This window comes from Podarcis erhardii, assembly GCF_964252035.2.
Source record: "Podarcis erhardii genome assembly, chromosome: 7".
Lineage (NCBI taxonomy): Eukaryota > Metazoa > Chordata > Lepidosauria > Squamata > Lacertidae > Podarcis > Podarcis erhardii.
This window is the reverse complement of record NC_138511.1, coordinates 91,862,937-91,886,684: the sequence shown is the minus strand read 5'-3', so window position 1 is coordinate 91,886,684 and position 23,748 is coordinate 91,862,937. Positions and strand designations below refer to the sequence as shown.

Below are 23,748 nucleotides of genomic sequence, written 5' to 3'. Positions count from 1 at the left end.
GCGAGAGAGCCAGCCAGACTCTCACTCAGCCTAAACTCCTTTGCAGGGTTGTGAGCATAAAGTGAGGGTAAAATGCAGAGGGTGGGGGGGAAGAACCATGTTAAGCCTACTTGAAGGAAAAGTATGATATAAATGAAATAAATCTTCCACTATTCAGTTCCAGTTTCTGCAAACACAGAGCAAGCTTTGAGATCACCTCCTGGTGGGATTTCCACTTTTCTCAGTGAAATAAACATTCTCTCCCCCCACTAATGAAAGCAATAACTGACCACACTGGGAGCTGCCATGTTGTAACTTGGAAATCATATATATATTAATGTATTTTAATGTATTTTTAATCTTTGTTGGAAGCCGCCCAGAGTGGCTGGGGAGACCCAGCCATATGGGAGGGTACAAATTATTATTATTATTATTATTATTATTATTATTCCCAGAAGTATTAATTTATTTAAGCAAGCAGACACTTTCTTTCAATTCTTTTAAAATCTCTGTTTAATGCAAGCGCTTTCAAGGCAGCAACTGCAAAGGTTTGCAAACCTGAATGTTACATGATGGTGTTGCAATTAACAGGTCACCTCCTGCCGCCACCCCTTTAAACTCCGGTTTGCAGTGATCACATGCTTAGGATACGCCACCTAGAGGCGCAACTTGCGAGGTCCAAAGTGGAGCCATTTCCTCCTTGCAGCGGTTTAAAGTCCCGCGTTTATGTTTCAAAACCGTTTCACTGCATTTTGTAGAGACTGTTTGTGAGCCCGGGCAAGACATCGACACCTTTGAGCAGGTAAAACAACCTCACGCATAACAAGGATTAGACGGAGAGCAACTGCTTCTGAATCCATTTGCACGGGATCCGTATGCAAAGCGCCCTCTGGAGTAACTGGGGCGTGCAAATTGCACGTGCAAAATAAAATTAAAATAAATAAATAAACCCAAGGCACCTGGCTGAACCTGAGAAACCAAGTAGATTTTTCTCCCGGGGTGAGGGTGGTGAGTTTCCCTTCCAAATCTGGAGCGCAAATCTTAATCCTGCTTTTTACTCCCTCCAAGTTATTAAAAGACACCCATTCCTCGGGCTGCGATCCTTAAAGGCGTTGCAATGGATCCCCAAGCGGGGTGGGAGGAGCCTGTGATATCTTCCCCCTTTTCTTTTACCACTGTATTAATTAACATCTTTTTTTAATACATTAGTGGCCATGTGATAATTTCAGCTTATAAATTTTATTGTTTAACGTCTTGATTTGTATATTAAGGTACTTTTATAGCTCTGTTTAGAGCAGGTAACGTCTTGATAACATAAATGCTTAAAGTTTTTTGTATTAATCCAGTATATTTTCTTTTAATTTTTGAATGATTCTGTGTGCATTGCGGCAGCCTTTGGCTATGTGCAATAAAACTGATTAACTGACTTTTCTTTTACCGGATTGGTGGCCGTTGCAGATTTCTTCCTCGCCCCCCCCCCTTATCTTCAAAGTGGATCGTCGCTCAAACACGTGGAGAAGCAGCTGGGTTTTAATTCATTTGCAACCCGGTAGGGGAAATCGGAAGCGGGGTGACTAGATGGTGGGAGAGCAATAAAAAAATAAACTACTCAAATAAATATATAAAATAAATAAACCACTCAAAGCGTGGTCTCCCCTTGCAACGTGGGGTGCAAGGAACCCCCCCCATGAATTACCCCCGTGGTATTGCAAACCCTCTTGCCCCCCCCGCCTCTTCTCCCTGTTGCATCCATTTTACACCCTCGCCCATTTAGCTTTCTAGCTAGCTGTGTTTGCAAGCAGGTTCCCCCCTCCCCGAAAAATTGCACCCCTCCTTTGCACCCCAGGGGTGCATTGAACCTGCTTCTCCCCCCTCTTAATCTGCAGCAGGCGCCCCTTTGCCCCCCCCGCCTCTTCTCCTTGTTGCATCCATTTTGCACCCTCGCCCATTTAGCTTTCTATCTAGCTGTCTTTGCAAGCAGGTTCCCCCTCCCCCCCAAAATTGCACCCCTCCTTTGCACCCCAGGGGTGCATTGAACCTGCTTCTCCCCCCCTCTTAATTTGCAGCAGGCGCCCCTTTGCCCCCCACCTCTTCTTGTTGGATCCATTTTGCACCCTCTCCCATTTAGCTTTCTAGCTAGCTGTGTTTGCAAGCAGGTTCCCCCTCCCCCCAAAAATTGCACCCCTCCTTTGCACCCCAAGGGGTGCATTGAACCTGCTTCTCCCCCCTCTTAATCTGCAGCAGGCGCCCCTTTGCCCCCCCCGCCTCTTCTCCTTGTTGCATCCATTTTGCACCCTCGCCCATTTAGCTTTCTAGCTAGCTGTGTTTGCAAGCAGGTTCCCCCCTCCCCGAAAAATTGCACCCCTCCTTTGCACCCCAGGGGTGCATTGAACCTGCTTCTCCCCCCTCTTAATCTGCAGCAGGCGCCCCTTTGCCCCCCCGCCTCTTCTCCTTGTTGCATCCATTTTGCACCCTCGCCCATTTAGCTTTCTATCTAGCTGTGTTTGCAAGCAGGTTCCCCCCTCCCCCCAAAATTTGCACCCCTCCTTTGCACCCCAAGGGGTGCATTGAACTTGCTCCATCCCCCCCTCTTAATTTGCAGCAGGCGCCTTTGCCCCCCCCACCTGTTTGACCAAGGCAGTTTTTTTGTGATGTCCTTCAGCGCCCCCCTCTTTTCCATGCACCCCATCTTTCTGCAAAACCCCCCCAAACTGCTGGAGTTAATGCTTTCCTTCCTTGCACATTTCCTACTCTTCATAGGATACCCCCCTCCACTTCACCCCCCCCAGCTGGTTTTGGGACACTCCAAAGCCCCATCTCCTCCTCAGAGCCTCCCCAATTAATCCGAATTAACGGGGGAGGCAAGAAAGGGGCTTGTGTGGAAACACCTTTGGGGGGGGGGCTGTGGAGGCTGCATTTTAAATGGCATTTTAACCTGTATTTGAAATTTATTTTTAATTGTTTCTGTTTTTCTCTGTGTTTTTGTATTTTTTGTTGTTGTTTCTTTTTTATTCTTCTTATGTCTGTAACCTTTTTTTTTTGAAACTTCAATAAATATCTTTAAAAAAAGAAAGAAAAAGAAATTGCCCCCCCCCCATTATGTTTTTACTGTGATGTTAGCCCCCTGGCTGGGGAGGGCAGGGTATAAATAAATTTTATTATTATTATTATTATTATTATTATGGGATAGGCGGGGTGGGTCTCCTTCGTATTTCAGGGAGGGAGATTTGGGTGGGACGTTTAATCTTTTGGGAGAGCGATTTTTGATTTATTTGGGGGGGTTATTGAGCTTTGGGGCAAAGAGGGGCTGCTGTGTTGGGTTAAATTATTGGGGGGCCCTTATGTGGAGGTTTTGGAGGGGGTATCTCCTGTGAGGGGGCAGTGAGAAGGAATATGGGGCTTTTTTGGGGGGGGTGAGAAATACTAAAAGTGAGCCCCCCTTCTCCATGAAATCCTCCTCATTGAGGCCAATTTGGGGCCATTTTTCTAGAGGGGATTTTCCTCCAGGTTTTTTTTTTTTGGGGGGGAGATCATGTTTTTTTTGGGGGGGGTCCTCCTCAGAGCTTTGGGGAAACTGAGGGGCGACTTGGGGTGCGCTGAGGCCATTTTGCGAGCGGAAAAGCTCTGGGAGGGGGGAATAGCGGCCATTGCGGTGTTTGGTGTTTATTCTGTTTTAACAAAATTTAAGCCTCTCTTAAGTGGCTTTCCATCTATTAAGATGCCCCCATGTATATTTTGGGGGACTCCAATTTAAGAAAATGGCGCGCGCGGGGGGGGGGGAGATTGTGTAAGATGAGCCACGATTTTGAAGATTATTTTAGAGTGAAAAAACCTAGTCTTATACACGGAAAAGAACAGGGATTTGTGGAGGAGCCGTTTGATCGGTTGGCCGGGCAACAGATTTTGAATTTGAATACATGGGCCCCAGTTTGGGGTTTAGCGCCTCAGGCGCCATCTTGGAAGAGGCCTTTTCTCCCTGTTTGGGACCAAAGTGGGGAAGAAGAAGAAGGCCTCTCCTGAGGGACAAAACCTGAAGATTGATCTATCAGGGTTTTTGCATGTACCAGTTTACACAGATTTACAATTCTTTTCTTCACGGCCACTTAATTGCGAAACAGAAACAAAACAGAACCCCGTCAAAATGGTTCATGGCCGGTCAAATAATGGTCTAAAACTCGTGTTTCTTTAATCTGGTAGTCTCTAAAAAACAATCCATTTCCATTTAAATAAATAATAATTTTTTATTTATACCCCGCCCTTCCCGGTTCAGAAAACCGGGCTCAGGGCGGTTAACAACAAATTTTAAACAATTGATGCAACAAAAAACAGCATAAACTACAGTATAAAATGTGAATAGCAATAAATTCAGAATTCAAAAATCAATTTAGGGAGGGGAGAAATCCAGACCTTTAAAAATCTCCCCATCAAGTTCCGCATAACCATTGATGAGGGAAGGCAGACTGTCATCCGCCTCAAAAAACACGGCCTTTTCTGTGGTGGCCCCTGGCCTTGCAGAATTATCTTGTTTTCTTTCTCTTTTAAAATCAATTTTATTGATTTTCCAATAAAAACCATCCAATTAAATATCCAAACATAATACTCCAATTAGAAAAATCAAAAACGGAAATAAAAAAGTTCAAATTATAGTCCAAATTGTATTTATTAATTTCTTGGGGCTCCCCACGGTCTGGATCTCTGGAGCAGATCTCCACATCTTAGTCCTGCTTCTCCTCACAATTATCTTGTTTTCATACCCAAGCTTTGTCTTAGACCTTCTACCCGCACAAGATCACAGGTTTTGGAAGGGTATCCAGACAGAGCCCCCCAACTTAAAAGCTATGTATAGTAGTTTCCTCAAAGCAGTTCACAGAAAATACACAAATATAATAATAGCACAATAGCATCTCGAGGCAGATGGTTGCCAACGATGCAGGAACCTTGGTACATAACAAAACTTATATTGCCCCTGCAACACAACATTGGTACAAAACTTAGACATTCAAGCAAAAAGGTTGTAATTGTAAACACCCCTTCTTTTATTTTTTTTTAAATTTTTTTAAAATTTTAAGTTTAAATTTTAAGTTTTAAATTTTTATCTGTTTCCCTTCTTCCCAGAAAAATGTCGGACAAAGAAGAGGCGGCAGGAGAGGGTTGCCAGAAAATAAATGCCGCAGCATCTCTGCAGAAAGATCGGGTGCAGTCTCCTTGGAAGGAAGGACAACTTCAAACCGTTGCCGTTGAGGAGCCTCTTCTTTCTCCAGAGCTCTCTGGATCCGCTAGCGGTGCCACACAAGGAAAGGGTAGATGCAGAAGAGGGTGCACTGGGGCTGAAAGGAGAATTGATAACGCTGTGGTTGCAGCATTGCTATGGTAAAGGTAAAGGACGCCTGGAAGGTATGGGGTTGCGGCGCTCATCTCACTTTCAGGCCGAGGGAGCCGGCGTTTGTCCACAGACAGCTTTCCTGGTCATGTGGCCAGCAGGACTAATAATAATAATAATAACAATAATAACAATAATTTATTATTTATACCCTGCCCATCTGGGTGGGTTTCCCCAGCCACTCTGGGCGGCTTCAAACAGAAGACTAAAATACAATAACCTATGAAACATTAAAAGCTTCCCTAAACAGGACTGCCTTCAGATGTCTTCTAAAAGTTTGGTAGTTATTTTTCTCTTTGACATCTGGTGGGAGGGCGTTCCACAGGGCAGGTGCCACCACCGAGAAGGCCCTCTGCCTGGTTCCCTGTAACTTGGCTTCTCACAGGGTAGGAACCACCAGAAGGCCCTCGGCACTGGACCTCAGTGTCCGGGCAGAATGATGGGGGTGGAGATGCTCCCCCAGGTATCCAGGACCGAGGCCGTTTAGGGCTTTAAAGGTCAGCACCAACACTTTGAATTGTGCTCGGAAACGTACTGGGAGCCAATGTAGGTCTTTCAAGACTGGTGTTATATGGTCTCAGCGGCCGCTCCCAGTCCCCAGTCTAGCTGCCGCATTCTGGATTAGTTGTAGTTTCCAGGCCACCTTCAAAGGTAGTCCCACATAGAGCGCATTGCAGTAGTCCAAGCGGGAGATAACTAGAGCATGCACCACTCTGGCTAGACAGTCTGAGGGCAGGTAGGGTCTCATCCTGCATACCAGATGGAGCTGATAAACAGCTGCCCTGGACACAGAATGGACCCTCGCCTCCATGGACAGCTGTGAGTCCAGAATCACTCCCAGGCTGTGCACCTGGACCTTGAGGGGCACAGTTGCCCCATTCAGGACCAGGGAGTCCTCCGCACCTGCCCGCTTCCTCTCCCCCCAAAACAGTACTTTTGTCTTGTCAGGATTCAACCTCAATCTGTTAGCCACCATCCATCCTCCAACCGCCTCCAGACATTCACATAGGACCTTCACCGCCTTCACTGGTTCTGATTTGAAAGAAACTAAACCGCTACTGGCGCATGGAGGACCGTGACGAATGCCAGAGCGCATGGAAACGCCGTTTACCTTCCCGCCACAGTGGTACCTATTTATCTACTTGCACTGGCATGCTTTCAAACTGCTAGGTTGGCAGGAGCTGGGACAGAGCAACGGGAGCTTACCCCGTCGCGGGGATTCGAACCTCTGACCTTCTGATCAGCAAGCTCAAGAGGCTCAGTGGTTTACACCACAGCGCCACCCGTGTCCACTCTGGCACTCGTCACGGCCCTCCGTGCACCAGTAGCGGTTTAGTTATGCTGGCCACATGACCTGGAAAACAGTGGACAAATGCCGGCTCCCTTGGCCTGAAAGTGAAATGAGCTCCGCAACTCCAGAGTTGCCTTTGACTGACCTTTTAACCATTGCACTAAGAGGGCAAGGGAATCTGCCAGGTTAAACCTGCCGAATGTTGTAGCATTCATGTCCTGCTTGTGGACTTCGTTAGGGACATCTGGTTGGCCGCCATGGAAACAGGATACTGGACTAGATGGGTCTTTGGTCTCATCCAGCTTCAGGGCTCTGATACTCTTAACACTAGCAATTTGACCTCTTTGGCGGTGCCTTTTCCTGCAAAATCCAGTCTTTCTAGGGATCCAAATGCTTGATTTATTCCAACAACCACTTCATTGCCCTATTATTTTATTTATTTATATTAAATTTAGATCCCAACCATCCTACGAAGCTTAAGCTGTAATGCATATGCTATAAGTTGCCACACGATTCTTTTAGTGCTTGAGCCGTGTCAGCTCAAAGGGCAGATTCTTACAATATATGATGAATAGTGCAGAAAGTGATTCCTAGAAATGTCTTATGTATCTCAAGAGTTTGAAAATAAGTAGTAGTAGATCTGCAGCAGCTACGCATTTTCGTTTGTAATCACAATTCTAACCATACGATCCATTTATTTTGTCAAGCTTTCTATATGTGAAATTCTTCTCAATAAATATTTTACAAAGCACTGGAGGTGAATGTCTGATAAAAGGTAACCGGATGTGCACACTTCTCGACTCTGCAGTGGGGAAAATGAGAACTTGTTAAATTTAGTAAAGGTTAAAAGCACATTCTTCCCTCTTGTACAGGAGGTATGGGTGACGTTACGGAGCAGCCTGGGTCTTGTAACCATCACCCACCCCAACTCTTTCTACCTTAAGTACCATATTTTTTGCTCTATAAGACTCACCTTTTCCTTCCTAAAAAGTAAGGGGAAATGTGTGTGCGTCTTATGGAGTGAATGCAGGCTGCGCAGCTATCCCAGAAGCCAGAACAGCAAGAGGGATTGCTGCTTTCGCCGTGCAGCGATCCTTCTTGCTGTTCTGGCTTCTGAGATTCAGAATATTTTTTTTTTCTTGTTTTCCTCCTCCAAAAACTAGGTGCGTCTTGTGGTCTGGTGCGTCTTATAGAGCGAAAAATACGGGTAGGTCTTTTTGCCCTGCCTCGTGGTAAGATTTATATCAGTTGTGGATTAATGTAAATAAAACTGCATGATTGCTGCAGGTCTACCCCCTGTTTTCTTCCTCTTTGTGTGTAGACATTGGGAGCTGGAAGGTCAGTATATTTTGTGGGCGTTGAGGGTAAGAGGGAGGTTCTTGCTTTCCTTTCTGCCCCACTCTCGTGTTTTGTGTCTCTGTTTTGGCACCCCTCCTCACTTCCCCACTGATGTTCTTTCTGCAGCACACCTTCTGCCCTCCGCTCCTTTTAAGGAGCCGCTCCTGGATGGATGGGATCAACCAATCGATGATGTTTCAGATGCACAACTGGAGAAGCAAAATGAAAGTATGTCTTGTGTGTCACACCCACACCGTATATGGAAAGCAGGCATAGGCAAACTCGGCCCTCCAGATGTTTTGGGACTACAACTCCCATCATCCCTAGCTAACAGGACCAGTGGTCAGGGATGATGGGAACTGTAGTATTATTATTTTTCCCCATTGTACTTTGGAGAGTGTATTAACTTATGGTCTGTGTGTGTGGTTTTGGAGCTGCACAGTCAGGGGAAAAGCAATGCTGTCCAGGGTTGTGAAGACTGCGGAGAGAATAATTGGGTGCACTCTTCCCACCTTGGATCAAATCTACGCTTCCAGGTGTCATAAGAAAGCGGCAGAGATAGCGCAGGATAGTGCGCACCCCGGAAATGATCTCTTTCAGCTTCTGCCTTCTGGAAGAAGGTATAGGGTTATAAAGACTAGGACTAGCCGCCTGAGAAACAGTTTCTACCCAAATGCGATTTTGGTTTTAAACGCAGCATAAGGAGTCTCTGTGGGAGTGTATTGTATTTTTAAAATGGGGTATCAGAGTTTTTAGGTGGCTAACCAGGTTGGGATAGCAGGCTTGTTGGTTTTTGAATGTCTGATGTAGATTTTTCAATTCTGTTGTTCTGTATGGGACAGTGACAATAAAGATGATCTTTATCGTAATAATAATAAAAAAACCCTGGATTGCCTATGCCTGATTTAAAGCATATGGCTTTAAAAATCCTGGGAACAGATGGCAGTGTGTTCCTCACAGAGCCACAGTTCCCAGCATACTTCTCGGCAAGCAGTGTACTTTGAATGTACAGTTTCTACCTAGTAAATTCTCACTCCCTTTCCATGGATACTCTGAATTCTAGAATAGTGAAGTGGTCTAAACAGCTTGGAGAGCCACCCTCCCCACCCGCTCTCAGAAGGGCTAGGAATGAGCGATGGTTTTCTGATGGCGTGTAGCATGGTGCGTTCTCTCTGGTTCTGCGACTACCAGGGAAAGGTGCTCTGCACATGTTCAGAGCTGCTCTTGTTGCCATGTCCCAACGCACTGAGAGGCATTTCTGAAGTTGAGTGCTGTCTCTCCAAACTGGTGGAGGCTGAACATTTCCTTTCCAATCCTAAATTGTGGGGGTGGGTTCACACACAAATGTAGAAAGCAGGTTATCATGGGAATGGCACAATGTACTGTACCACAATTGGTAACAGGCAGATTTAATACAAGGTGGCTGTCTCTCAGTACATCTCTTCACCTCAGTTGCCTTTTGTTTCTTGTAGGCTTGCCTGTTCTCCCAGTTTCTTCTGTAAAACCTCGGCCTCCTGGTAAGAATAACATTCTTCAAAAACATGGCTTTCCTTTAACTTATTAATTCCTTGTCCTTAACTTTCGTGTGTTGTTCATAGCAAATGTTGAATGCATTTATTCCTTTTAATAGTCTTCCTGCTTTTTAAGATGCAAGTGACAAACTGCCCGTGGCCTTTTGCCTTCCCTGCACTTGGTATGGGGTTCTGCACAAGGGTGACTAGGGCTGGGAAAGACTCATTCCAGAGATCTCGTCTATCTCCAGCCCTGTGAGGAGGGAACAGTCAGCAAGTGTCCACTCTCTTTTCATGAGGTCTCTCGCATTTGAAAAATGGTACTGGGGCTGAGCCTCCCCACGTGACATTAGATCTCGTCACGTTTGCAGAATAAGCAGAGGTGTCCAAACAGTTACCCCAAGGAAAACAACCTGCCCCCTTTCTCTCCACCAGAAATCGAAGTTTCCCACACACAACGCTGTGCCGCTATTACCAGTGATATCTGTGAAATGCTTATTGGAGAAGACGTGCGGTACCAAGGCTGCATGAGCAGTGTGGCAGCATTCATACTGGAGAGAGGTGAGCCACTGGCGCCCTGTCGTCTTTGGGGTGCTGCTGTTTTTTGGGTGGGGGTGGAATCCTACCTGGACTTTAGGCATGATGGCAATACTGACTCTCGAGGATGAAAGGCAGAATACCGCTGAGTGTCAGCTGCTGAGGAGCAACAACTTCATGGCTTGCTAGATTGCTTTCTGGAGGCAACCGGTTGGCCACTATGGGAAATGAGACAGTGGTGTAGCGTGGGGGGTGCAGGGGGGGCCAGCCGCACCGGGTGCAACATCTGGGGGTTAGGGTTAGGGGGCGCAAATCCACGGGTTAGGGGGCGCAAATTACTTGCCTTGCCCCGGGTGCTGACAACCCACGCTACGCCACTGAAATGAGATGCTGGTCTGGAGCAGGAATTCCCAAACTTTTTTGGTCCACTGTTCCTCTGGTTTCATAATGTATCTCCAGTGCCTCTTCCCGCTGCGACAGGATGGTAAACGGTGTTTCTGTGTGCTCTGGTTTCTGCCACGGTGTTCTGTTGCACCAGAAGCAGTTTAATAAAAATAATAAAAATAAAATTTTATTTATATCCCGCCCTTCCCAGCTGAAGCCGGGCTCGATTGGTAGCCGCCCAGAGTGGCTGGGGAAACTCAGCCAGATGGGCAGGGTATAAATAATAAATTATTATCATCATGATCATGATCATGATCATTAGTCATCATCATCATCATCATCATCATCATCATCATCAGTCCTGCTGGCCACATGACACAGAAAGCTGTATGCGGACAAACACCGGCTCCCTCAGCCTGAAAGCGAGATGAGCGCCACAACCCCATAGTCGCCTTTGACTGGACTTAACCATCCAGGGGTCCTTTACCTTAGGGACACAGGTGGCACTGTGGTCTAAACCACTGAGCCTCTTGGGTTTGCTGATCAGAAGGTTGGCGGTTCAAATCCCCACAATGGGGTGAGCTCCCGATGCTCTGTACCAGCTCCTGCCAACCTAGCAGTTCAAAAGCACGCCAGTGCAAGTAGATAAATAGGTACTGCTGCGGCAGGGAGGTAAATGGCGTTTCCATGCGCTCTGGGACTTGGGACAGTGTCCCGTTGCACCAGAAACGGTTTAGTCCTGCTGGCCACATGACCTGGAAAGCTGGGTGTGGACAAACAGACAGCTTGACCTGAAAAGCGAGATGAGCGCTGCACCCCATAGTCGCCTTTGACTGGACTTAACCGTCCAGGGGTCCTTTACCTTTACCATATTAAAAACATTATTCAGAATAGCAGTTTGCAAGACCCACTGGGGAATATAATAACACAATAAAATTCAAAACAGTAACAATTAATTGCATATTTATTCAAAATCGGGTTAAAACTATCTAGTTTAATTAGTTAACAAAATGGATGAGCTTGCTCCATTGATACCAGCTTTTCAAAGACTGATAATCTTCGATGTGCAATTAGGATAATTTTATAAAATAAAATTGATAGTAAGTGAAATAACATGGAGAAAGTAAAGTCTAAGCACGTATTTAAGGAATTTAATTCGGGAACACAAGGGGAAGATGAGAAGCCTTGTAAAATTGAATCACAAATGTATACTATACACAAAGCAAGTATGAATAATGGTATATTTTTTATTTCTCATTTTGCCTATAACATCTATTGTCCGTTTCTGTTATAAGGTTTTCAACCAATAAAGCACATTAAAAAACAACAACAAAGACTGATAATCATTTGTGCTTTCAATGCCCTCTTTTGCCCCTCGCCTTAGTGCCCTCCTGGGTAATCCCACTGGTACAGCGCACTTTGGGAGCCACTGGTCTGGATGGATCCTTGCTCTGATCCATCAGAGTTCTTCTTACATTCTTCAGAGGAAGGAAATGCAAAGTAGTTCTAAAGGTGGGAGGGATGGAAACTCCACCTAGTTGGGGTCCTATACCAGCTCCAAGCAAGACGTTGCAGCAGTTTTGGCTTGTTCCCCACTCAGCAGAGCACTCAGCATTAGGTTTAATTTGGCCCAAATGTTTGCTAGGCAAGGGGCTGTTCCTGAATGGTTGTTGCCTCCCTGGATATTCCCTCCCTGTTTTGAGCCGGCCTTTGAAGTCGCAATTAACATTTTGACACTTCCTTTCCTGTCCCTTCAGAGGTTGCCAACAGCCAGAGCTCCTACAAGGAGACCTACGAGCTGGTTGCCCTGGGAACAGGAGATGTCTGCTACGAGGGCTGGATGGAGTTCAAAGGCAGGAGAATCCATGATATGCATGGGCTAGTGGTTGCCCGCAGAGCGCTTCTGAGGTAAGGCACCCCGTCTTCCCAGCGCTGATGTGCAGTGCTGGTTTTATTGGCCAGGTTAAAGAAGAGCAATTTAGGAGGGAAGCAGCAGGTTGAAGGCAGGATGTGATTTTACAAGTGAGGGGTGCCAGGAATCAACTGTTCCTCGAAATCACAAGAGGTTCTTATTTCTAATCCCAGATGTTGAGGACTGGTTGGGATAACCTAATGATTAGGGAAACTCACTTGGTATTTGCTCAGAGGTATTCTTCTCTAGGGATGCGGGTGGCGCTGTGGGTTAAACCACAGAGCTTAGGACTTGCCAATCAGAAGGTCGGCGGTTCGAATCCCTGCGATGGGGTGAGCTCCCGTTGCTCAGTCCCTGCTCCTGCCAACCTAGCAGTTTGAAAGCACGTCAGAGTGCAAGTAGATAAATAGGTACCACTCTGGCGGGAAGGTAAACGGCGTTTCCGTGCGCTGCTCTGGTTCGCTAGAAGCGGCTTAGTCATGATGGCCACATGACCCGGAAGCTGTACGCCGGCCCCCTCGGCCAATAAAGCGAGATGAGCGCCGCAACCCCAGAGTCGGCCACGACTGGACCTAATGGTCAGGGGTCCCTTTACCCTTTACCTTTATTCTTCTCTAACGCTGCCTTGCATGTTGTAGAGATGAACCCTCTTATCACTAGAAAGCCCGTGACTGGAGTTGGTGTTTGGAGTTGGCAGTTAGCTATAGCCCCCACACTGGAAAAGGGAGTTCTTCAAACAGAGGAGCAGAGGAGTTTGGCAACAAGACTGAGGAGCAATGGGGTTTCTTCAGGCATTGCCCAGTTACTTTGGTTGGTGTCGTGTTTCAAACATACATGTCCCAGTTACATGGATTGGGGAGAAAATCAATTTTTGTTTGCACTTTAATGAGAAGCTGCTGAATTCACAGTTCATTATCCAATGTGGAAACTGAAACATAGGTCTCTTTCAAAATCTGGAATTTTATGGTGTTAGTTTTTTTGTTAATGAAAACAAACTCTTTTAACAATCAACTGATATGTGAAACAATGATTACAGAGGGTAAAGTAGACAAACTACAATCTCTTATATAGATATACATGGAAGGGGGTGGGAAGAAGAAGAAGAAGAAGAAAAAGGGAAACAAACAGAAGGGAGTACAGTGGTACCTCGGGTACTTAATTCGTTCCGGAGGTTCGTTCTTAACCTGAAACTGTTCTTAACCTGAAGCACCACTTTAGCTAATGGGGCCTCCTGCTGCTGAGTGCCACCGGAGCACAATTTCTGTTCTCATCCTGAAGCAAAGTTCTTGACCCCAGGTACTATTTCTGGGTTAGCGGAGTCCGTAACCTGAAGCGTATGTAACCTGAAGCGTATGTAACCTGAGGTACCACTGTATCTGGAGATAGGTGGCAGGAGGTTGCCCTGCGATCTGATTGAAGGCCCAAAGACACAACAGCCTTTACAAGCTACAATATTTGGTATTCCCAGGTACTTATACAAGCAGCTACTGATGTACTGCTGCCAAGACCCCACCGCCCTTGAGAAGTGCATCTTCCGCCTGGCAGAGGACGGGGTGCACCTGACTCTGAAACCAAATTACTTCCTGCATCTTTACCTGAGTCGGAGGCCCAAAGGAGCTTCAGAGAGCACCCGGTGAGTGTTTGCCTGTGGCTCAGAGCAGGATACAGAGCAGAAAGGTCTCGGTGTGTGGAAGGGAGAGGTAGCTGCGGGGAGGAGGGAGAGATCATGCAGGTCATATGGGCTGTTTGGTCTTTGTGGTCGGGATCGCGGTGGCAAGTGGCGGCTGGTCCCTTAGGGCAAATGAGGCACTATCCTGTCAACCTCCACCTGCCCTCAGCCAGCCCCCGCCACACCTGCCTTCTTACTTGTAACTGTTCTGGGGATTGGCACTTCCTTTTAGCTTCCTCCTCTTGTCTTAGCATTGCCCTTGCAGAAGGTGGGAGGGAGGGGGATGGAACTAGAAGGAGCTGGTTCTGCCTGTTGTTCATTATCTTGGCCTCCTTGCCTTCTGGCCCCAAAGGGCCATTTGGGAGAAAGCTAAGAAACCCAGGAGAAGGGTTTTGATCCCCACTCAGGCTGCAGGAAGACGATAGATTGTAGGAGAACTGCAAGCGCTCTGAGAGAGGCATTCGCAATTTGTAAGTTGCTCACTATTTACTTCTGGCCCACTCTTGTGTTTGGTCAGACAGGTTTTTGAAGCAGCCCCCTAAAACCTGTAAAAGCTATTTATCCTCCCTTTCTATGGTTTTTTGACAATTGACAAAATAGCTGCTCAGCAGCCAAGCTTGCATCAGGCGAAGTTTTGTCTATCTTTGCATTTCCTCCAATCCAAGAGGCTGCTTTTGGCATTAAGAACAAAAGAATAATACTTTTAATTTATTATATTCTGCCTTATTTCCATCGTAGCTTTCCAAGTAACATGCAGGGTTCCCTGGCGGCCTCTGCATCCAGTTGCTGGCAGGGTGCAGACCTGCTTAGCAACACAGTGGCAGCACTCTGTTTCTTCAGACCACCCCCTGGGATCTTCCAGTCCCAATTCCTGTACCTGAATCCTCCCCACACTGCCCTCTCTGAGTTTATGGAATTTCCCCTTCCCCTCCTGCGGCCTGCAGGATTGTGTCTCCACAGCCGAATCCATCCATTGGGCTCCACATCAGCGTTAAAGGGGTCCTCAGGCCCATCTCGTACTGCCGCCCCAGCGCGCTGTCTGCCTATGTCTACTGTGTCTCCAGCAGCGATAAGCTGACCCGCTGGAGTGCCTTGGGAGTGCAGGGGGCCCTTCTCAGCCACATCATCCACCCGGTGTACATCACCAGCATTGTCCTAGGTGACGTATGTTTTTGTTACTACAGAACTCGCATAAAGAGCCCATGGGCTGTATTGGCAGCAGCCAAACTGCAGAAATGTTTCCATTCCAGGCTTGTACATCCCAGGACTCTGGGCTTTCCTTGCCTTGGGGCACTAAATGAACAAAAATCCTTTTGAGCTTTTTTTTTTAAAAAAAGGTAAAGGACCCCTGACAGTTAAGTCCAGTCGCGTACGACTCTGGGGTTGTGGCACTCATCTCGCTTTACAGGCCGTGGGAGCCGACGTTTGTCCACTCTGCAGACAACTTTTCCGGGTCATGTGGCCAGCATGACTAAGCCGCTTCTGGTGAAACCAGAGCAGCGCATGGAAATGCCGTTTACCTTCCTGCTGGAGCAGTACCTATTTATCTACTTGTACTTTTCGGTGTGCTTTCAAACTGCTAGGTTGGCACGAGCTGGAACCAGCAACGGGAGCCCACCCCGTCGCGGGGATTCGAACCGCTGACCTTCCAATCGGCAAGCCCTAGTCGTTTAGACCACAGTGCCACCCGCGTCCCTATTTTGAGCTTTATCAGCATGCTAATACACAGGGTCCTAAGGAGCCTCTGAGGGGACCCTCTTACAGGGGATGCCCCCAAAGCCAACTCTCTGGGGCTTGCAAAAATAAAAAATAATTGGGGGGACACTCCCTTCAGGGGTACCACCTCTCTCCATATAAACCAACCTGGACCCAGAGATCATCCTCTGAGGCCCTTCTTCATGTGCCTCCTCCACAAGGGGTCAGGAGGGTGGCAGCACGAGAATGGGGCCTTCTCTCCAGTGGCTCCCATTTGTGGAATCCTCTCCCCAAGGAGATTCATCTGGTGTCTTCATTACACCCTTTTAGATGCCTGTTGAAAATGTTCCTCTTCAGCCAGGCCTTCGGCTGATAGACATCTGAGGCCCTTTTAAATGTGTTGTAGGAGGGGCGGATTATTGGTTTGTTTTCACTATGTTAATTCTGCATTTTGTGCTTTTATATTGTAACTGCTCTGAGATCTATGGATGAAGGGTGGCACACAGATTTAATAAATAAAATAGTCATAGTAATACCCCATGGCACAGTAAGTGCAGGGGCAGGTCGGGGCTCCTTAAATGGCAGCTGAGCTATTTTCTGCCTTGCCCCTCTCTCTGACTGCAGCTTAAATCACATCAGTGCCTCAGTTGTCCTGGGCAGGGTTGGCAGCCCCTAGAGTCCTCTAGTGGGGTGCAGATGTGGGGCTGGCTGTGCACTAAGCTCCCTTAGACAACATCAGCCTTGGAATTCGCTACCTTCTCCTCGCAAGTAACTTGCTCTCTTTCCTAATTTCACGTTTCAGCTGATCCTTACCAAGACCATGACACCCTCCATAAGGTCATCAATGAGCGATTGAACCTGGCAGCCTCGGATAGCTTGCCAAAGCCATTTAACCACAGGCAGATATACCTTTTTAAGGGTCCCTGTGCCGCTTCCCTTGACACACCAGCAGAGTTTCGCTCCTTGAGCTTCAACTGGTGCGGGGGAGACGAGATGCTGGAACTAGTGAATGCAGCTGTTGGGAAGGCAGTACAGGAGTGAGTTTGGGGCACTGGGGGCTTGGGTGTGGGAATGGGGTAGGCCTATGAGTGTGTGTGTGTGTGTGTGTGTGTGTGTGGAATCAGTTGTGGTTTTACTGCTAATAAAAGGATCCGAACTCGACAAGCAGAATTTGGTGGCTTCTCTGTTTCTGTAAATTATGCTCTTTATGCAGGCACCCCTTGTGCTAATAAGTCATTTGGGTTGTTCAGCAGCAGGGGCAGCCAGTCAAAAGTAAAGCCCGACAATGTCTCTATGTGTTTGGGTATCTGAAAATTCACTGCATTACAGGTGGTTGAAATGGGAAACAGCTGAGGGTTAGCTACTGTTTGATGCCAAGTTTTGCTTCAGGCCTGTGTTTTGGGAGGCAGGGGGCTGAGAAAGAAAAGGTCCTCCAGCTGTTGGGAGTCCAGTGCAGTCTTCCCTACCTCTAAGCTCTAAACATTGGCAATAAAACCATAAAGAAATTCAAATCTAATACTAAAGGCTAATTTGTCACTAGGTAAAGGTAAAGGGGCCCCTGACCATTAGGTCCAGTCGTGGCCGACTCTGGGGCTGCGGTACTCATCTCGCTTTACTGGCCGAGGGAGCCGGCGTACAGCTTCTGGGTCATGTGGCCAGCATGACTTAAACTGCTTCTGGCGAACCAGAGCAGTGCACGGAAACGCCGTTTACCTTCCCGCCGGAGCGGTACCTATTGATCTACTTGCACTTTGACGTGCTTTCGAACTGCTAGGTTGGCAGGAGCTGAGACCGAGCAACAGGAGCTCACCCTGTTGCGGGGATTCGAACCACCGACCTTCTGATTGGCAAGCCCTAGGCTCTGTGGTTTAACCCACAGTGCCACCCATGTCCCACTTTGTCACTACTGATAGGCTAAAAATGGCTGCATGTCAATGGAACACTATAGTTTGTTTTTTCTTAAAACGAGGACTTAATCCTCCTGCATATAACCACATCGCATGTAGGAAGAATGTGGGTGGGTGGGTGGGTGGGTGGGTGTACACACACACACACACACACACACACACACACACACACACACACACAAATATAAAATGCAAGCTTGCATGGGTCATGTAGAAAGGAAGGCATAGTGCTAATTGCTGAATTCAGATTCTGATAATTCCACACATTTTCTCGACTTTGGATTCTTGAGTCAGAACCTGGTCATTCTCACTCATGGCCTTTCTTGGTACTGTGGTTGAATTGTGTGCTGGGACACACTGGCTTTTGTTGTTGAGGTCCTGCTTTGTTGTGAGGTGTTGCCGTTGATTCATGTAAAGCCCCTTGCTGATGGCTCACTCTTGCCTCTGCCAGCATGACAAATCCATTTGACCAGTACCGCCCAAGTCGGCTCTGCAAGGCTGCCATGCTGAAATCCTTCAGGAAGGTGGCTCAGGAGATGAAGAGAGAGGACTTGCTGCTGCTGCCCACATATTATGAAGCCAAGGTGAGTCTTTTCAGCTGCCCCAAAGAGTGTGTGGTGGGTTTGGGTTCCCTCGTTTTCCTTTCATTGAGGTGGTCTGTTCTTGATGGGGTTACACATCCTCTGAAGAAGCAAGTACGTAGCTTGAGGTTACTTCTGGGTCCACTGAAGTTGCTTGAGTCTCGGGTGCGAAGTGCTTTTCATCAGCTTCGGCTGGTGGCCCAGCCGTGCACCTACCTAGACAGGGATAGTCTAACTTTTGTTGCCTGTGCTCTGGTAACTAGGTTAGATTGCTGCAACATGTTATACATAGGGCTGCCTCTGAAACTTCAGCCGGTTCATGTTGCTCTCAGAGGCAAGACAGTTTGAGCAGACAATGCCACTCCTGGCCCGACTGCAGTGTCTGTCAATTAGTTTCTGGGCCCAATTCAAAGTGATGGTTTTGACTTATGAAGCCCTAAACAGCTCAAGACTGCAATACAGTACCTCAAGCACCGCCTCTCATATGAACTGACCCAGATTCCGTAATAATAATAATAATAATAATAATAATAATAATAATAATTTATATGCCACCCATCTGACTGGGTAAGCCCAGCTGCCTGAGGCCCTTCTCCATGTGTCTCAGGGAGAAGTCCAGAGGGTGGCAACATAAGCGTGGGCCTTTGATGCACTGGCTCCCTCTTTATGGAATGCTCTCCCCAGGAGGGTTGTATTTGTTTCATTAAGTATTTTGTATTCTCATTTTCTATTTTATGTTGTGAATGAATCGCCCAGGGATCTTCGGATGAAGGGCAGTATATAAATTTAATAACGAGAAAAAAGATGATAAAGAAAATAAGTAAATAAGGAGAATTTCAAGGTGGGTGTTGGTGGGCTCTCCAATCTTTCTCTCGAACATCCCTTCTAGACTCCTCCTTTCTTTCCCTCAACTAGGTCAAAGCTGAGGTCTATCAGACAGCCAAGCGCCAGGTGTATGCCCAGCTGAGCTCTCAAGACTTTGGCAAGTGGCCCCAAAAGCAGTTGGTGGACATCTTCCCCAGTTAGAGTGCCCTGCCGGCTAAGCTACTGCCTGCCTGCATACTGAAGACATTTCAGGCTTAAGGTGGATGGCTGGGCGGGGGTGCGCAAGGCTGGTAAATCTTCACCTCGCAAATGGAGAGCTCTAAACGTTGCTGTACTTTTGGGGTGGAGGGGGGCTATAAATGTTTAAATACATCGTTTTGCCGTGATGCCGTTTTCACAGCGGTCCTTTCCTATGATGGAATAGGAAAGTCGGGTGTGTAACTGAAGCTTAAAGCTCTGACTTGACATTTACTTAAGAGTTCTACTTTTTCTTTGTACCTGCTTTGGGGCTGTGTCCAAACACAGCCACAAACTATGGCGATTGTTACGGAAATGAGGCACAGAAAGCTCTGAGCTCTCCCACTCCCCTGCCTCTCCTCTGGGATGGGTAATGAAACAGGCTTGTTTCAACACAGACCATAGTTAAGATTAACCTCGGTTTAGGATTAATCAAATGGTTAAGCAAAAAAGGAAGTGAAAGCTTCTGATCTCTCAACCCTGCTGGAGGAAGAGAGCAGGCAGTGTGCAGCCTCCCTCTGCAGTTTATGCCTGGAATAATATACAATGGGCTATTAAACCATAGTTTATTGTTACATTTTAATTCAGTTTCTGTCTCTGTGTCGCAGGAAGGTCAGGGTAACGTGAAATACGCAGGAGTTGCACAACCATGTGGGAAGGAGGCTGTGTGACAAACTTTTGTGTACCTCTATAAAGACTGCACATTTCCTTGATCTTCATGCACACGCTAATCTCAGAGAACACGTAAGCAAACGTCTTCAGATTTCATTACTGTGGATTTGAAGGCTTAGCTTTGGGGATTTTTATTTATTTATTTTGCTATTTGCAATTGAAACGTTAACAGTTAATGGCAGGATCCAGTTGAGCACCCTAGGCCAATTTTTCACTTAAACCACAGTTTGGTTTCTATCAGCTCCTCTCCACAAATTTTCACACTATTGTTCTGTTTCATGGTGGAAGTGAATAAGAAATTGTCACACATTCAGGTTGTACTTAACCGGATGTCTTTTATGACAAGGGGTTTGATAGCTGGCCGTTTTGTGTTTGTTTGGAAATGCACTTGTTTTGGCTGCTAATTTTGCAGATATTACTACTGAAGTAAAGAATTGCAAACCTTAGAGTTTGTGTGTGGCTGCTTGTACAAAATGAGGCAAAGCTGTGAATTTTACTCATTACTCTAAAATAGTACCTAGCATGCCTTGTTAACCGCATTGCCAGGCTTTCTGTATAAACTCTGAAAGCCTTTATCTAAATGAGATGTCCTGGTGCCCTTATTTCAGACACTGATGCGCTGGTCTGAGCACGATTCTGGAAAAATGGTATACAAATAATAAGATGATGATGATGATTTGGAGCTTCAGGAGCTCAGCAGTTTATGATCTCACAAGCGAGAAATGAGTAGCAGTAGTAACAACAAGCACATTTATATGGTGCTTTAGAGCAGATGGTGGCTAATATTTTTTGGCCTGAGGATGAGGTCCACATCCATCCTTTGCCAGTCCTCTGGGACCTGCATGCCAGCAGTGGATGTGGCCAGTCCACACTCTTGGACCGAGGCTCTTGCATGCTTGCACACAGCCCCTTCCCCACTCCCCTGCTACCTCCCCCCTGCTATGTGGAGATCAGCTAAGGAGTGGGGCTAGTGCTCCATCTCTGCTCATCAGGGCAACTTGGGATCTCTCCATCGCAGCACACTCTACGTTATTATCATTTTTCTTTTTTGTCTCCAGTGTCAAAACTGGTGGAGTCTGGATGGAGGGACAGGACATTTGCTGGTGGCCCAAGTTAGGCCACCCCTTGCTTTAGAGTCTTCGAAATACTTCCAACACATGTTGCAGCAATCCTCTCAACAACCTTGCCAAGTAGTTTACTATTATCCCCATGTCTTGAGGATCACCTCCTCCCAGATGAATCATAGAATCCTAGAATCCTAGAATCCTAGAGTTGGAAGAGACCACAAGGGCCATCGAGTCCAACCCCCTGCCAAGCAGGAAACACCATCAGAGTACTCCTGACATATGGTTGTCAAGCCTCTGCTTAAAGACCTCCAAAGAAGGAGACTCCACCAAACTCCTTGGCAGCAAATTCAACTGTCGAACAGCTCTCACTGTCAGGAAGTTCTTCCTAATGTTTAGGTGGAATCTTCTTTCTTGTAGTTTGGAACCATTGCTCCGTGTCCGCTTCTCTGGAGCAGCAGAAAACAACCTTTCTCCCTCCTCTATGTGACATCCTTTTATATATTTGAACATGGCTATCATATCACCCCTTAACCTCCTCTTCTCCAGGCTAAACATGCCCAGCTCCCTTAGCCGTTCCTCATAAGGCATCGTTTCTAGGCCTTTGACCATTTTGGTTGCCCTCCTCTGGACACGTTCCAGTTTGTCAGTGTCCTTCTTGAACTGTGGTGCCCAGAACTGGACACAGTACTCCAGGTGAGGTCTGACCAGCGCAGAATATAGTGGCACTATTACTTCCCTTGATCTAGATGCTATACTCCTATTGATGCAGCCCAGAATTGCATTGGCTTTTTTAGCTGCCGCATCACACTGTTGGCTCATGTCAAGCTTGTGGTCAACCAAGACTCCTAGATCCTTTTCACATGTACTGCTCTCAAGCCAGGTGTCACCCATCTTGTATTTGTGCCTCTCATTTTTTTTGCCCAAGTGCAATACTTTACATTTCTCCCTGTTAAAATTCATCTTGTTTGTTTTGGCCCAGTTCTCTAATCTGTCAAGGTCGTTTTGAAGTGTGATCCTGTCCTCTGGGGTGTTAGCCACCCCTCCCAGTTTGGTGTCATCTGCAAATTTGATCAGGATGCCCTTGAGTCCATCATCCAAGTCGTTGATAAAGATGTTGAATAAGACCGGGCCCAAGACAGAACCCTGTGGCACCCCACTAGTCACTCTTCTCCAGGATGAAGAGGAACCATTGATGAGCACCCTTTGGGTTCGGTCAGTCAGCCAGTTACAAATCCACTGAGTGGTAGCATAGTCAAGTCCGCATTTTACCAGCTTCTTTACGAGAATATCATGGGGCACCTTGTCAAATGCCTTGCTGAAATCAAGGTAGACTACATCCACTGCGTTCCCTTCATCTACCAGGCTTGTAATTCTGTCAAAAAACGAGATCAGGTTAGTCTGACATGACTTATTTTTCAGAAATCCATGCTGACTATTGGTGATCACGGTATTCCTTTCTAGGTGCTCACAGACTGTTTGCTTAATGATCTGCTCCAGAATCTTCCCTGGTATTGATGTCAGACTGACTGGGCGGTAATTATTTGGGTCCTCTCTTTTCCCCTTTTTGAAAATAGGGACAACATTTGCCCTCCTCCAGTCTGCCGGGACTTCGCCTGTTCTCCAGGAATTCTCAAAGATGAGTGCCAGTGGTTCTGAGATCACATCTGCCAGTTCTTTTAATACTCTTGGATGCAGTTCATCTGGCCCTGGAGACTTGAATACATCTAAACTAGCCAAGTATTCTTGTACTATCTCCTTAGTTATTCTGGGCTGTGTTTCCTCTGCTGAATCATTTGCTCCAAATTCTTCAGGTCGGGCATTGTTTTCTTTATCGGAGAAGACTGAGGCAAAGAAGGCATTGAGGAGTTCAGCCCTTTCTGTATCCCCTGTTTGCATTTCACCATCTTCTCCTCTGAGTGACCCCACTGTTTCTTTGTTCTTCCTTTTGCTACGAACATACGCATAAAAGCCTTTTTTGTTGCTTTTAACCTCTCTAGCAAGCCGGAGTTCATTCTGTGCTTTAGCTTTTCTGACTTTGTGTCTACACGTGCTGGCTATTTGTTTGAATTCCTCTTTGGTGGTTTCCCCCCTATTCCATTTTTTGTACAAATCCTTTTTAAATCTTAACTCAGTTAAAAGTTCTTTAGATAGCCACCCTGGCTTCTTTAGGCACCTTCCATGTTTCCGTCTCATTGGTATTGCCTGAAGTTGTGCTTTTACTATCTCCCTCTTAAGAAACTCCCAGCCATCATGAACTCCCTTTCCTTTTAGTATTACTGTCCATGGGATCTCACCCAGCACTTTCCTAAGTTTTATGAAGTCGGCTTTCTTAAAGTCAAGAAATTGAGTCCTAGTATGCTTGGCTGCTCCTTTCTGCTGTATAGTAAACTTCAGAAGAGCATGATCACTCGCGCCTAATGATCCTTCCACTTCTACCCCACTAACCAGGTCATCAACATTGGTTAGGACCAGATCTAAAATGGCTGTTCCTCTTGTTGCTTCTCCCACTTTCTGGACAATGAAGATGAATCTGCCTGTGGATCAGTTGGATCAAGACGGGTGGATCGGCTCTGCCGTCTTTTGCTGGTGCATTTCCGGGGGGGGGGGGGGCAGCACCTGGCTTCTTTGCTGCTTGCTTTCTAGTGGGTGGTGAAGGGAATGCTCTTTACCTAAGACTTTGAGCTTGGCTAGTTGAAATGTGTCCAGTTCTGGGCACCACAGTTCAAGAAGGACACTGACAAACTGGAACATGTCCAGAGGAGG

The 23,748-nt window shown here is 46.7% G+C and overlaps 1 protein-coding gene across 1 annotated transcript in view; it reads left to right on the top strand.

The window, feature by feature from the left end:
- The window catches only part of ADAD2 (adenosine deaminase domain containing 2), a 29,199-nt gene extending 8,833 nt beyond the window's left edge, over positions 1–20,366 (top strand). The window contains exons 11-22 of the mRNA XM_081872520.1: positions 47–50; positions 935–1,126; positions 5,095–5,279; positions 8,115–8,216; positions 9,461–9,505; positions 9,935–10,060; positions 12,178–12,328; positions 13,801–13,965; positions 14,946–15,160; positions 16,499–16,733; positions 18,055–18,187; positions 19,100–20,366. Coding sequence (XP_081728646.1) covers positions 47–50; positions 935–1,126; positions 5,095–5,279; positions 8,115–8,216; positions 9,461–9,505; positions 9,935–10,060; positions 12,178–12,328; positions 13,801–13,965; positions 14,946–15,160; positions 16,499–16,733; positions 18,055–18,187; positions 19,100–19,210 — 1,664 coding nt within the window. The 3' untranslated portion in view covers positions 19,211–20,366. The remainder of the gene's footprint in view (positions 1–46; positions 51–934; positions 1,127–5,094; positions 5,280–8,114; positions 8,217–9,460; positions 9,506–9,934; positions 10,061–12,177; positions 12,329–13,800; positions 13,966–14,945; positions 15,161–16,498; positions 16,734–18,054; positions 18,188–19,099) is intronic.
- The last annotated feature ends 3,382 nt before the right edge of the window (positions 20,367–23,748 follow it).